The 11,487-nt window shown below is 56.4% G+C and overlaps 2 protein-coding genes across 4 annotated transcripts; one reads left to right on the forward strand and one right to left on the reverse strand.

Moving 5' to 3' along the window:
- Window positions 1-1,004: 1,004 nt before the first annotated feature.
- HPD (4-hydroxyphenylpyruvate dioxygenase) lies at window positions 1,005-6,546 on the reverse strand. Of its 2 annotated transcripts, none has more exons than XM_053959796.1 (14): window positions 6,466-6,546; window positions 6,217-6,243; window positions 5,411-5,473; window positions 4,495-4,599; window positions 4,313-4,355; window positions 4,139-4,221; window positions 3,919-4,008; window positions 3,724-3,827; window positions 3,489-3,566; window positions 3,172-3,334; window positions 2,792-2,863; window positions 1,960-2,082; window positions 1,707-1,823; window positions 1,005-1,619 (listed from the first exon to the last, which is right to left on the reverse strand). In XM_053959796.1, exons 1-14 carry the CDS (start codon window positions 6,466-6,468, stop codon window positions 1,509-1,511), a joined length of 1,182 nt encoding a protein of 393 aa, XP_053815771.1. In that variant the 5' UTR covers window positions 6,469-6,546; the 3' UTR covers window positions 1,005-1,508. The 2 variants fall into 2 exon arrangements, with proteins under 2 accessions (XP_053815771.1, XP_053815770.1); XM_053959795.1 differs by lacking the exon at window positions 6,466-6,546 and adding an exon at window positions 6,352-6,451.
- Window positions 6,547-7,570: 1,024 nt separating this feature from the next.
- On the forward strand, window positions 7,571-10,537 carry PSMD9 (proteasome 26S subunit, non-ATPase 9). Of its 2 annotated transcripts, none has more exons than XM_053959797.1 (6): window positions 7,571-7,859; window positions 7,957-8,031; window positions 8,809-9,002; window positions 9,444-9,545; window positions 10,045-10,133; window positions 10,469-10,537. In XM_053959797.1, the coding sequence occupies exons 1-6, from the start codon at window positions 7,586-7,588 to the stop codon at window positions 10,494-10,496; spliced, it is 762 nt and encodes a 253-aa protein (XP_053815772.1). In that variant the 5' UTR covers window positions 7,571-7,585; the 3' UTR covers window positions 10,497-10,537. The 2 variants fall into 2 exon arrangements, with proteins under 2 accessions (XP_053815772.1, XP_053815773.1); XM_053959798.1 differs by having other exon boundaries at window positions 7,706-7,859; window positions 7,957-8,059.
- Window positions 10,538-11,487: the final 950 nt, after the last annotated feature.

The raw sequence follows: 11,487 nt of genomic DNA on the forward strand, positions 1-11,487 counted from the left end.
TGCCCTGGATTGCTCTGATTTCATATCCTTTTTTTATTTATTTATTTTTAACTCTATGGAGGCAAAAGCCCTTGACCACCAGGTGAGGTGTCAGTGACGTGTGAGGCTGTTGTGGCCAGAGGCTCTTGGCTTTCTTTCTTTTTAAATCAGTTTATTCAAATTGCCAGGAGTTGGACTTGGATGATTCCTGTGGGTCCCTTCCAGGATATTCTGTGATTGTTTGAAATCTGGATTAGTTCTGCACCCTGGGACCCAGAGAAGGGGCAGCTGGGGGAGCTGCTCAGGCTTGGCCCTTGTACCCCCACAATGGGGGGCTGCTGGGGGGGGGTCATGGTGGCCTCTCTGAGCTTTTATTCAAAAAGAAATACCTGGAGCAGGGACAAGTGGAGTGGCTGATGGAGGAGGAGACAGGACAGAGGCTGTGGGTGACTTCCCAGCTCGGCTCCTGCATTCCTCAGGTGAGCACAGGACAGGGCTGCAGGACAGCCACACCTAGGGGCTCAGCCAGGAGGGGCTGGGACAGGACTCGTGTCAGAGGAGCCTGTCCTGAGCTGAGGGCTCGGCAGGGGCTTGGGCTGCTCGGGGTCTGAGAGCTCCCCTGCTGGGGAACTGGGAACAGGGGGGCTGTGCAGCAGGGGGGAGACCCCCGGGTGTCCTTCAGCAGCTGGGCTGAGGGCTGGGACAGGGAGTGCTGGAGCTGCAGCCCCCGGGAACACAGGGACTCCCCAGGCACTCAGGCCAGCTCAGAAAAGGGATTTACTGCGTTGGGGAGGAATTCCCTGTGCAAAGGACACCACCACAGCAACACCCAGAGGGGACTTTGCACATGCAGCCAGGATCTGAGCCAAGGAATTGCTGCCAATGCCAGCAATTACTGCTGGAAACATGGGAGAAACCCCAACCCATCATTAATGCAGGAATTTACAGGTATTAGAGCAAGACTCTGTTGCCTTGGGAAAGCTGCAATATGTAAATACAATTAATTCTCATTCCAGAGTCGGAGCTACCCTAAAACCATGTTTATTCTCAGCAAATTCAAGATTGAGTCTAAATGCAATTAAACCAAAATCTTACAAAAGGAGATGTGCAGAGAGGAAAACGCCTCCGTGCTTTCGCAGCTTCCCGTGTAGCTAAAATTAAAACTTTGGATAGACTAAATTTGAGCACTCCCAGTTGTTTCTTCTGTCTTCCTTCCTCTGTAGCTGCGTGTCTTTGGCACATGCCTTAAATCTGCCCTTTGTTAAGAATTCCATGGTTTGGATCAGATTAAGCTGCTTTTTGAGAGAGTGTTTGCTATTTCCCATGCCCCATCTCCCAGGAAGTCACTGAAGGGCAGTGCCAGGGCTGGGCTGGGAGAGGTGTTGGGTCCTTTTACATTGTCCAGCTTGGCAGTGGCTTCCCTGGGTTTGTGGCACTCAAGTCTGGGCTGTTGACCAAAACAGGGGGTGTTTCCCAATTCATTTGGGATTCAGCTGCTTGGGGATGAGGGTGGCACTTCCTGCCATCCTCTACATCCGCTTGGTCTCCCCGTTGGGCTCCAGGACAGTCAGGTTTCCTCTGGCATCCTGGTCCATTTCTATGGCTTCAAACAGAGACTTGAAGTTCCCGGCGCCGAAGCCCTGCGGAGATGTCAGTGTTACGGACCAGGGGCTTGGTGGCCCTGAGGGCTCGTGGCCAAGAGATCAGAGGGAGATCCTCAAACCAACCTGGTGGTTGTGCCTCTGGATCACCTCCAGAAAGACCGTGGGTCTGTCTTGAACTGGTTTGGTGAAGATCTGGAGCAAGTAGCCTTTTTCATCAAAATCCACCAGGATTTTCAGTTCCTGGAGAAAAGAAATGAGGCGACAGCTCCAAGACCCACAGAGGAGCAGGTGGGGCTCTCTGTGTCACTCACATCCCTGCAAAGCACTCTGGGGAGCTGGTCCAGCCCTGGGCAGGCCTTTTCCCTCTCTGACTCACCTCCAGCTTGTCAATGTTCTCCTTCACTTTGATTTTGGCAGTTTTGAGCCTCTCCCGCAGCACCTGGTAGTAGCTGGAGGGCACATCCATGAACTGCATGCCCCGCTGCTTGAGGTTGGTGATCTGCAAGGCAAGGGAGACCCAGCAGGGCTCAGTCTGGGAGGGCTTTGTGCCAGGAGCATTTCCTGGCATGGGGCAGTGTCAGGACACAGATGATTTCCCATGGTGTTGGCCAACCTCAGGCATGAGAACCTGCCTCATGATTTCACTTTGGCACCAGGAATGGGCAGGCCCAAGATGTCCTCCCCAGGCACTGCAGAGAGCTGTGCAAGGATCATCTGTCCTGCTCTGACCTAATGGATACCTCTGGAGGCCCTTTGGTCTGGAGAGGAGCCCAAACCTGGGTGCTCAGCAGCAGCTGGGCTCAACCCAGACCTGCCCCTGCCCCACTTGAAGGTGGGTGGTGGGCTGTGGGGCTCAGCCTGGCAGCCTGGGCTGCCCGAGTCCCACCAGCCACCCTGCAAGGACAAAGGTGCCACCAAGGGCCCTGCAGACCCCAGGTGCTTTAAGCTGGAGGGACAGGCAGCTCACAGGGAGGTCCCTTTGCAATGACTTCTGGGCAGTTAATCCTGGTTGTAAAACAACCACAGCACAAAGGCCATGGCTCTGTGTCCTTGTACCCTGACAGGGTCATGGTGCACCCTGTGACGAGCACCGTGCCCAGAACCAGGGCAGGGGGTCCCAGGGCAGGGGGTCCCAGGGCAGGGGGTACCAGGGCAGGGGGAGCCAGGGCAGGGGGAGCCAGGGCAGGGGGTGCCAGAGCTGCACTCACTGCTGAGATGATGTCGGGGGTGTTCAGTGCAATGTGCTGGACTCCGGCCCCTCCGTAGTAATCAATATATTCCTGCAGGGAAAAGATGTCACCATGGTAGTGACAGCACAGCTACAGCTGTGAAGGGATGGGTGTGGGCTTAAAAATATGCAGGCAAGATCAGTCCAGGGGCACCATGGAATGGCAAAGACACTGTTGATGAGATGGGGTAAACTGGCTCAGAGTTTGTCAGACCCAAGCAGAGCCAGGATTGCTTTCTAGCAGCCACTTTAGCAGGTCTGCTCTGGCTCCAAATCACTGACCCTTGGTCCCTTTTCCTTCACCAAGATGCCCCTGGGAGTGGAGGCAGCCACATGGATCAACCACCAGTGTCCACTCACCTGAATCTGGGATTTCTTCTTGCCAGGTGCTGGCTCATTGATGGGCATCTTAATGGTCTCCTCGTAGTTGGTGACCACGATGGAGCGCAGGGCACTGAACTCGGTGTGCAGCTGCTTGTCATCCACTGACCAGAAGCGGTGGAAGAGCAGGTTCTTCTGGTACCTGCCCAGGTCACAAGGGGCACAGTCAAGCCCTTGCTCCATCCCCACAGTAATGGAGCTCTGCTCTGGTTTCATCAGCCCTGTTAGAAGTGGTGAGACCAGCAGAGCTGTGCTGCTGCTGCATCCTACCTCCCACCAGCTCTCCCCACTCTTACCAGTCTGCCACTGGGACCATCTGGAGGTCAGGCTGGTTCCCCACAACATGATCAACAAAGCTGAGCTTAGTGCTTGGTCTGTAGGGGAAGATAAGGAGGGTCTCAGGCTCAGGGGTACCCCACAGCTTGGGGGGCTCCAGGGCAAGGCAGTGGGGGCCTGTCCAGCTCCTCGGTGGGATATCCCACCAGAACACGATGGCAAAGAGCCAGGCAGGACCCTCTGGAAAGTACTCACAGCTTGGGCAGCAGAGGGTCCTTGAAGAGGGGTGGGTGGTACCCGGGGAGGAACAGGCCCTTGTAGTTGAGCTTCTCTATCAAGGTGTGGGTGGTGTCACCGTACTATGAGGGGGGAAAGTGGTTGTGTTGTGCCTTTGTTTATGCAGGGGCCTCCCAGGTGCAGCCAGCCCCATGGCCCTGCCCTGCCACTCACCGTCTGGATCACTGCAAACTTCACCTTCCCAAATTTGTCCTGCTCCACCCACGGCTCCTTCACCACCACGGCACCGCGCTCCTTGGCTTTCTGGGCAGAAGGAGAGAGATCCCGTCCTGCCACAGCTCCCCTGGGCCCAGGAGGGACATCCCCCAGGCCCTCCCTGCCTACCCTCACCGTTTTGGGGGGCTGTGTGGGAGGGGGTGGAGGGGCTGCCCACCTGCACGATGAAGTCACAGTCCTCCACTTCAAAGGCGACGTCCTTCACCCCGTCACCGTGCTTCACCAGGTGCTCCCCCATCTCTGCCCCGAGCAGGAACAGCCACAGGCATGAGCAGAACTGCTTTGTTCTGCCATGGCCATTTTCTACTCCATCCCCCCCAGTGACACCTACCCTCATTCCCTGGGTTCAGAGCGGATGAGAAAACAAACACGATCTGCCGAGGAAGAGGAGGAGAGGTGAGGATGGAGCCACAGGTGCTGGTTTTCATGGTGGGTTTGGCAGCACCCTCATGTCTGACACCACCTCACCCTTCCCTGCCCTGGCAGTGGCACTTCTGTCAGGGGCTCCCTTACCTTGTCCTGCTTGATGGCATGTGACACCACCTCCCTGCTGCCGGTCTCCAGCCCCCGGTAGGCCAGCTCCTCGAACCCCAGCTTGTTGCAGTAGTAGGATGCAGCCTGTGGGCAGAGAAGAGTCCCTTTGGTTGAAGCTGCAGTGCTGGTGTCCCACAGGCCATGGAGAACAGCCACCATGGCAAGTGCAAGTCACACTTGCCCTGTGTGTGTGTGAGAACAGGCAGCATCATCTCCGCCTCCTCCAGCAGCCCAGGAGGAACAAAGAGAGGCAAGAAAGGTCCGGGATTGAGGAAAAAGCCCAAATTCAGTGGGAAGTGCTGCCTCCAGAACTGAGGCTGCCATTGAGCAGAAGACATTTCTGCGTGTCCCCTGTTCTGCAAGGCTGGGTGAAAAGCAGCTCGGCTGTGAAGCAGAGGGGTGTGTTTAAGTTGCCCAGGGCAAGGGATGTAGATCAGCTGCCATGAGCCCGTGCAGCTCTGCAGGCTGGTGGCCACAGCTGAGCCCAGCCACGTGCTGGTTCATGTCACACACCCCCGGCAGCCGCCCCTCGCCTTGCGCAAGGGCCACCAAGGCCACCGGCGCCAGGCCAGGCCGGGCTTTGGGACGCCGGCACATCCCGGCCCAGGGGCTGCCGGGATGAACCAACGCCCCCCGGGCAGCCAATGCCCGGAGCACCGGCCTGTCCCGGCGTGGGAGGTGTCCCCTGGCACTGCCGTCCCCTGGCACTGCTGTCCCCTGGCACTGCCGTCCCCTGGCACTGCTGTCCCCTGGCACTGCTGTCCCCAGGCACTGCCGTCCCCTGGCACTGCTGTCCCCTGGCACTGCTGTCCCTTGGCACTGCCGTCCCCTGGCACTGCTGTCCCCAGGCCCAGCTCTCCCCTTACACGTGTGCCCGGCGGCCGCAGCCTCTCACCTGCTTGGCATTGCCGACCCAGAAGGTGATGGAGTGGAAATGGATGAAGCGGCCTCGCTGGGGCTAAAAGGGAGGGAAAATGGGGCTGAAAGCTGCTGCTGCTGCATTTCCTGCAGCATTGCTCGGCTCCGGAGCAGGGGGAAGCAGCAGCTGGGACCCTAAAAATGCATCTCCTGCAAATGCATCAGAATTAAGTGGGTGGAACAGCCCCCAGATGGTGATTTTCCAAAGTGCTTTACAGTCAAACCCCACAGGATCCTGCACTGCAGGCTGGAAGGTACAAAGCACTGATTCGCCTCTGCCCACAGCCACAGTTCCAGTTCCCCCAGTGCTCCCCACAAGTGGCCATCCCAGCGAGCTGCCCACCTGCAAACCTCGCTGTGTTAAAGATTAATTCTTCCACAAAAGCTCTTACACAACCACCAGTGCCAGGACAGATTCCCCCTTCGCTCCGTTCCCCACCACTGCCCAACCTGGCACAGGCCACCCAGCACTGGAAACACTTTAAAAATGAAAAAAAAGAGGCAAAAACTGCAGCATTTGGAAATAAATGTTGCATGGAATGAGAATTCTGCTTAAGGCTAGGTTTGACTGGGAGACACCCATCATCTCCTGTTCATCACTCTCCTCCCAAACCAGAAATTTCAATGATTAATACTAATTTACAACAAGGATCTCATGTGGCCCAGCCAGAGCAGTTTTAGTTCTGATTTCAACAGGTAATCAAGGAATTGATATAATCTGCAGTAACATGACCGATGTTTCACACCAGGCAGAGGGGCAGGACAGGGACACACAACTCTTACCTTTTCTCCCTTGTCTGTGTAGGACGTCTGAAAGAGAATGAGAAAAGAGAGACATTAGCAGGACAGGCAGGTACAGCAGCCCCCAGGGAGCTGAATCCAAGGGTCGGGCCGTGAGGAACAGCTCTGCTGTGCCACCTCCAGCACAGTCACTGGAAAATCCGAATTCAAGCAGAGCTTAAATCTTCCCAAGGTGTCCCATGCCATGGAGCCCCAGACGTGTGAATCAGTTCCCATTCTGCTGCCCCTCACCATTTTTGTGACCTGGCGATGTGACAGAAGCAAAGAGAGTGCAAGAACGGGGAGCTTTCAATATAACGGGACGGGGAGGCTCCTCCTCGGCCCCACCTTCTCCCACCACCAACCCAGGGATGTGTTTGGTTTCGGCTGGGAGCTGCCCAAAGGGGGGTGCTGGGTGCCTGTCACTGGCGCCGTGTCACGGGTCCTTGCAGCCCTGGCGGTGGCACTGCGGGGTGAGACGGGGAGGGCGCTGAGGGTGGGTGTGCAGCACGTGAGGCTCTGCGGAGGGTTGGCACCCTGCTGACCCCGCAGCCAAATCCCTGCCCCGCGTGTGTCACAGGTCACGGGGGGGGGGGGGGTGACGCAATTTGGGCAGCACATCCCCCGGCCCGCCCGCTGCCCCTGGGGACATTCACCCCTCCCTGGGGACATGTCATGCTGGGCAGCCTGCAGAGCCCAGCTGGGCGTGTGGTGGTGTCTGGGCACGGGGCCACGCGGTGCCACCTTCAGCCCCGGTGAGCCCAGTGCTGCAGGGACCCCAAAATGTGGGACAGCAGGAGGAGGGGGCAAGAGATGGCCCCGCTGGGGAGATGCCAGCGCATAAACTCCACCTGGCTGGGAGTGGTGGGACGTGGCAGCCACCAGCAAGGCCAGAGAGGATGAGCACAGGGGGCTTGGGTGGGTGCCTGTGGCACGGAGGACAGGGGTGGGGGTCTCGTGGCGGGGCTGTCCCCTGCTGCCACACTGCCTGGGACATGGATGCCATGCAGCACCCGGCAAATGTGCTGGGCCACGGACTGGAGAGGGGCCAGCAGCAGGGACAGGGACATAACATCGTTTGCCACGGCTGTGTCACCCAGTGGTGGTGACACCGCTGTGCTACTACATGTCACCATCAAAGCTGTGTAACTCACTGATGGTGACACTGCTGTGCCACCGCGTGTCACCATCAGAGCCACCCCACCAGAGGCACCACCAGAGCAGTGTGACCCAGCGACGGTGACACCGCTGTGCCACCCCACCAGAGGCACCACCAGAGCAGTGTGACCCAGCGACGGTGACACCGCTGTGCCACCCCGTGCCGGCGGCACAGCAGCGTGACCCAGCGACGGTGACACCGCCGTGCCACCCCATGCCGGCGGCACAGCAGCGTGCCGCAGCGGCAGTGACGCAGCTGTGCCACCCCGCTATTGCCACCGCCGTGTCGCCGCGGTGTCACCCCCGCACGGTCCCCGCTGGCCCCGCCCCCGGCCCCGCCCCGCGCCCGTCCCGGCTCCCGTCCGGCCGCGGCCATGGCGGAGCCCGGCGGGGGTCGCCCCGTCACCGTCAGCGATGTGCAGCAGCTGGTGCGGCGCAAGGACGAGATCGAGGCGCAGATCAAGGCGTGCTACGAGCTGCTGGAGGGGGTCAGTGCCCGGGCAGGGCCGGGCCGGGCTGGGCCGGGGGGCGCCGTGCGGGCCCGCGGGCCCGGCCCCCTCCCAACCTCCGGCTCTTCCCTCACAGCAAAAAGGCGTCGGGATGCACGAGCCGCTGGTAGACGCCGAGGGTTTCCCCCGCTCGGACATCGACCTGTACCAAGTGCGCACCGCCCGGCACAACATCATCTGTGAGCGGGGAACGGGAACCGGGCGGGGGCTCTTCCCGGGGCCGCGGGGCCGGGCCGCGCCCCCATCCCGCGGGATGAGCCAGCGAAACCGGGATGTGCAAACGCGGCCTCTGCCCGGGGACAGGCACCGCGTAACCGCTCTGAAACCCCCATCTCGCTCGTTGTAATTCCTCAGAACCGGGGCCCAGGGCTGCGCTGAGCCTGATCCCCAGTGGTTGTGCTCGGAGCTGCCGCCTGGGCTGAGTCAGTAAAATGCTTTTGTCCACGTGTTGCTGCAGCGGCACTGAAATTCTGCCACTGCTGCGGAGCCATTTGGGATCTGTGAAACACAACAAAGCTTTTCTGTGCTGTTTGTAGAATAAAATTTGGGTAGGAAACAGCTTGGCATTTATTTCATCGCAGGCTTTCCCAGTGCCCTGACTTTCAGGATGGGTATGTATGTAACAGCAGGTGACTTAATGGAAAGAAGACTTAAGCTGCTCACTGAGTTCTAAGGGATCATGGGCCTCCCAGCCCTTCTGCCTTTGCATGTTTACCAAAAATTTGTAGGGTGGTTTTCTCTGTGTCTGACTTTTACTGATAAACATCTGCTGGGCTGGCACCAGGCCCCAGCAGATAAAGCAGAGGTTCTTGCTGAGATCAGAGACAGCCAAGGCACTGCTCTGCGTGGCTGCAGAGGGGAGCAGATGCTGAGACCCCTTTGGGGGACGCCTTTCCACCTCCCTGTGTGCTCATGGTGTCACCCGCAGGTTTGCAGAACGACCACAAGGCCCTGATGAAGCAGGTGGAGGAAGCTCTGCACAAGCTGCACGCCCGGGAGAAGGAGAAACACGCCAAGGATGAGGCAGAGGCCTTGGCCGAGGCCATGAGCCAGAGCCAGAGCCTGCCCCAGGCCTTTGCCAAAGTGAACACCGTGACCCCGGGCTCTCCGGCCAGTGTCTCGGTATGTCAGGCACAGCTCATGGGGAAGGCTTTGTCTGGAGCCAGACAGCTCATGGCTCCCTCTGCCTCTTGTTAATACGTGGGAATAAGCTGGGGCCTTGATTAGGGTGTCACCCCCTTTTTTTAATCACGTTGGGATGTCCTGTGAAGGGGCTGGTCACTGTACAGGGATGAGATGGGTGTTCTCTGAGCTGTGTCCTGGCACCACACAGTTCCTTCTACACCTCACTGACCAGCCAGCCTCAGTATTTCTCTTCCCATGAAACAGGACAGAGGAATGAACACTTACCTCTCCCTGTGGCTGTAGTGATGTTCACTTGCCTGAGTGTGAGAAGTGTTGTAGCACATCTCTCTCCCTGTGGCTGGGTGAAGGGTGGTGCTCCTGTGATATTACCTGTCCTTAGAGAATGCAGATGCTCATCTCTCTTCTATCTCTGTCCAGGGACTTCAAGTTGATGATGAGATTGTGGAGTTTGGATCTGTCAATGCAAACAACTTCCAGAACCTGCAGAACATTGCCACGGTGGTGCAGCACAGCGAGGGGGTGAGCTCATTCCTGCTGTGACTGCATTCTCTTGCCTGTCTCTGTCAGCCACAGCTTTTTCTATGGAACTTGAATCTCTGCAATCACCATTTCCATGTCAGAAACAGAGTCAGATTCAGTCTGTGCAGTTGTAGCCTTGTTCTCTCCCAGCACTGAGCTATTTGCTCATGAATGGAAGAGCTGAGAGGTGTGTGCTCTTTGTTCTCCCCAGGGACTCCCTGCAGCAGCATGGCTGTGCCACCCTCGTGGCCTGGCCAGAGAAGCTGCCACAACCATTAAGTGTTTGGTGGTGGAACTGAGGGATCTCCTGGAGATGACTTCACACAAAACACTCTCTTCTTTCAGTTATAGCCACAGGAGTGGGAATGGGCACTGCTGCAGAACAGTTCCTTGGGCTTTATGTTCTTCGTGTGCGTCAGCAAAAGAGGGGAGAGAGTTGACTTTGGGATGGAAAAGTGAAATATTTTGGTTATTTTTCTACTTTTTTCCTCTCTTTCAGAGACCCCTGAGCGTGACTGTGATCCGTGGTGGCAGAAGGGTGCATGTGGGGCTGACTCCAAAGCGCTGGGCAGGGAAGGGCCTCCTGGGGTGAGCTACTGTTTCACTTGCTGGAGGGAAGAGGCTTTCAGGAGGTCAGGGCACGTTTCCTGAGCAGGGCCAGCCCTGGCTGTGTCACTGCCCACTGTGACAGACCTCATGGGCGGGCACCAGGGAGCTGGAGGCTGCTGGTTCTGCACAGGGATACAGGGAGTCAAGTTCCATCAAACATAAGCACAGGCAGAAAGGTCTCAGTGGCTGGTTTGTCTGGTAGAAGAAACCAGTGGAGGAGGGATGTGGTGGGTCTGAGCCATCCCATGTCAGGTCTTCTGTGCCTGTTTGAGAAATGAATATTTAATATTTCCTCCTACCCTCTTCTTTTTCAGCTGCAATATCATTCCTTTACAAAGATGACCATGGCTGGGAGAACAATAAAGCTGAAGCTTGTGCCTGTTTTCTGGACTCTGATCTGGTTTGAAAACTTCCTACGTGGTGTTGCTGTGACCTCTGGTGCCTGAAGGGTTCTGGCAGAGTTCTGCAGCTCAGAATTGCACTGGTTGTCAGGAGGAACCTGCAGAGCTGCAAGATGTGGCTTCTCATCTCTTCCACCCTGTATCAGTTTAGAAAAAGGCTCTAGAGAGACCCAAATCTCACTTGATAGACACTCTGAAGAGCTTGAAATGCTCTTTTTGGGTGATAACAGAGCATTCCTTTTTTCTCCCCTTTAAAACTCCTCACTGAATATCATGTAATATATGCTGAAAAGTCCTAGAGCACTTTTGGATGCCTATCATAGTAGATGACAGGCAAGAGATATGCAAGTTTTATACTTCATCTTCCCCACGTTGCCAATTTTTAAAGTCAGTGAACATACTGAAAGGATTTTTGGAATGCCCAGTTATTTTAACACAATGAGGTAAGGAATAGGGGTTATAATTCTACTTTTGGAACGTCTAGTAGTTTATGTTGTCAGGATAAAAACACTCCTAATCTAGCTTCTCTCTCTATTTTCTTTTAGTTTTTAAAAAAATTGTTTATTTGCAGGAGTTGATTTAGGGGTGTTTTTCTGGCTGCAGCCAAGACAGGTTTTACATTCTTGTTGCCTCCCATTCTCCTCCCCATCCTGCTGCAGGAGCAGTGGGGTGAGTGGGTGTGTGGCACATGGTCTGGGGTGTTTTCAGTGGGAACAGTAAATTGGGGAATACCATTCCTAAACCACCACAGGTGCAGAAACCATTGGAAAGGATTCTGGGAATGACTGGTTTGTTTAAAGCTTATTTCCAGTTGAACTTCAAAATAGTCTCCCAAAACAATAAAACTGAGTATTGCCTCTCTCTGTTCTTATAGAAGTCATTATTTGGGGCAGCCTCTCCGAGTCAGGGAGATGATGGGAGCTGATAACAAA

This window comes from Vidua chalybeata, chromosome 18, assembly GCF_026979565.1.
Source record: "Vidua chalybeata isolate OUT-0048 chromosome 18, bVidCha1 merged haplotype, whole genome shotgun sequence".
NCBI lineage: Eukaryota > Metazoa > Chordata > Aves > Passeriformes > Viduidae > Vidua > Vidua chalybeata.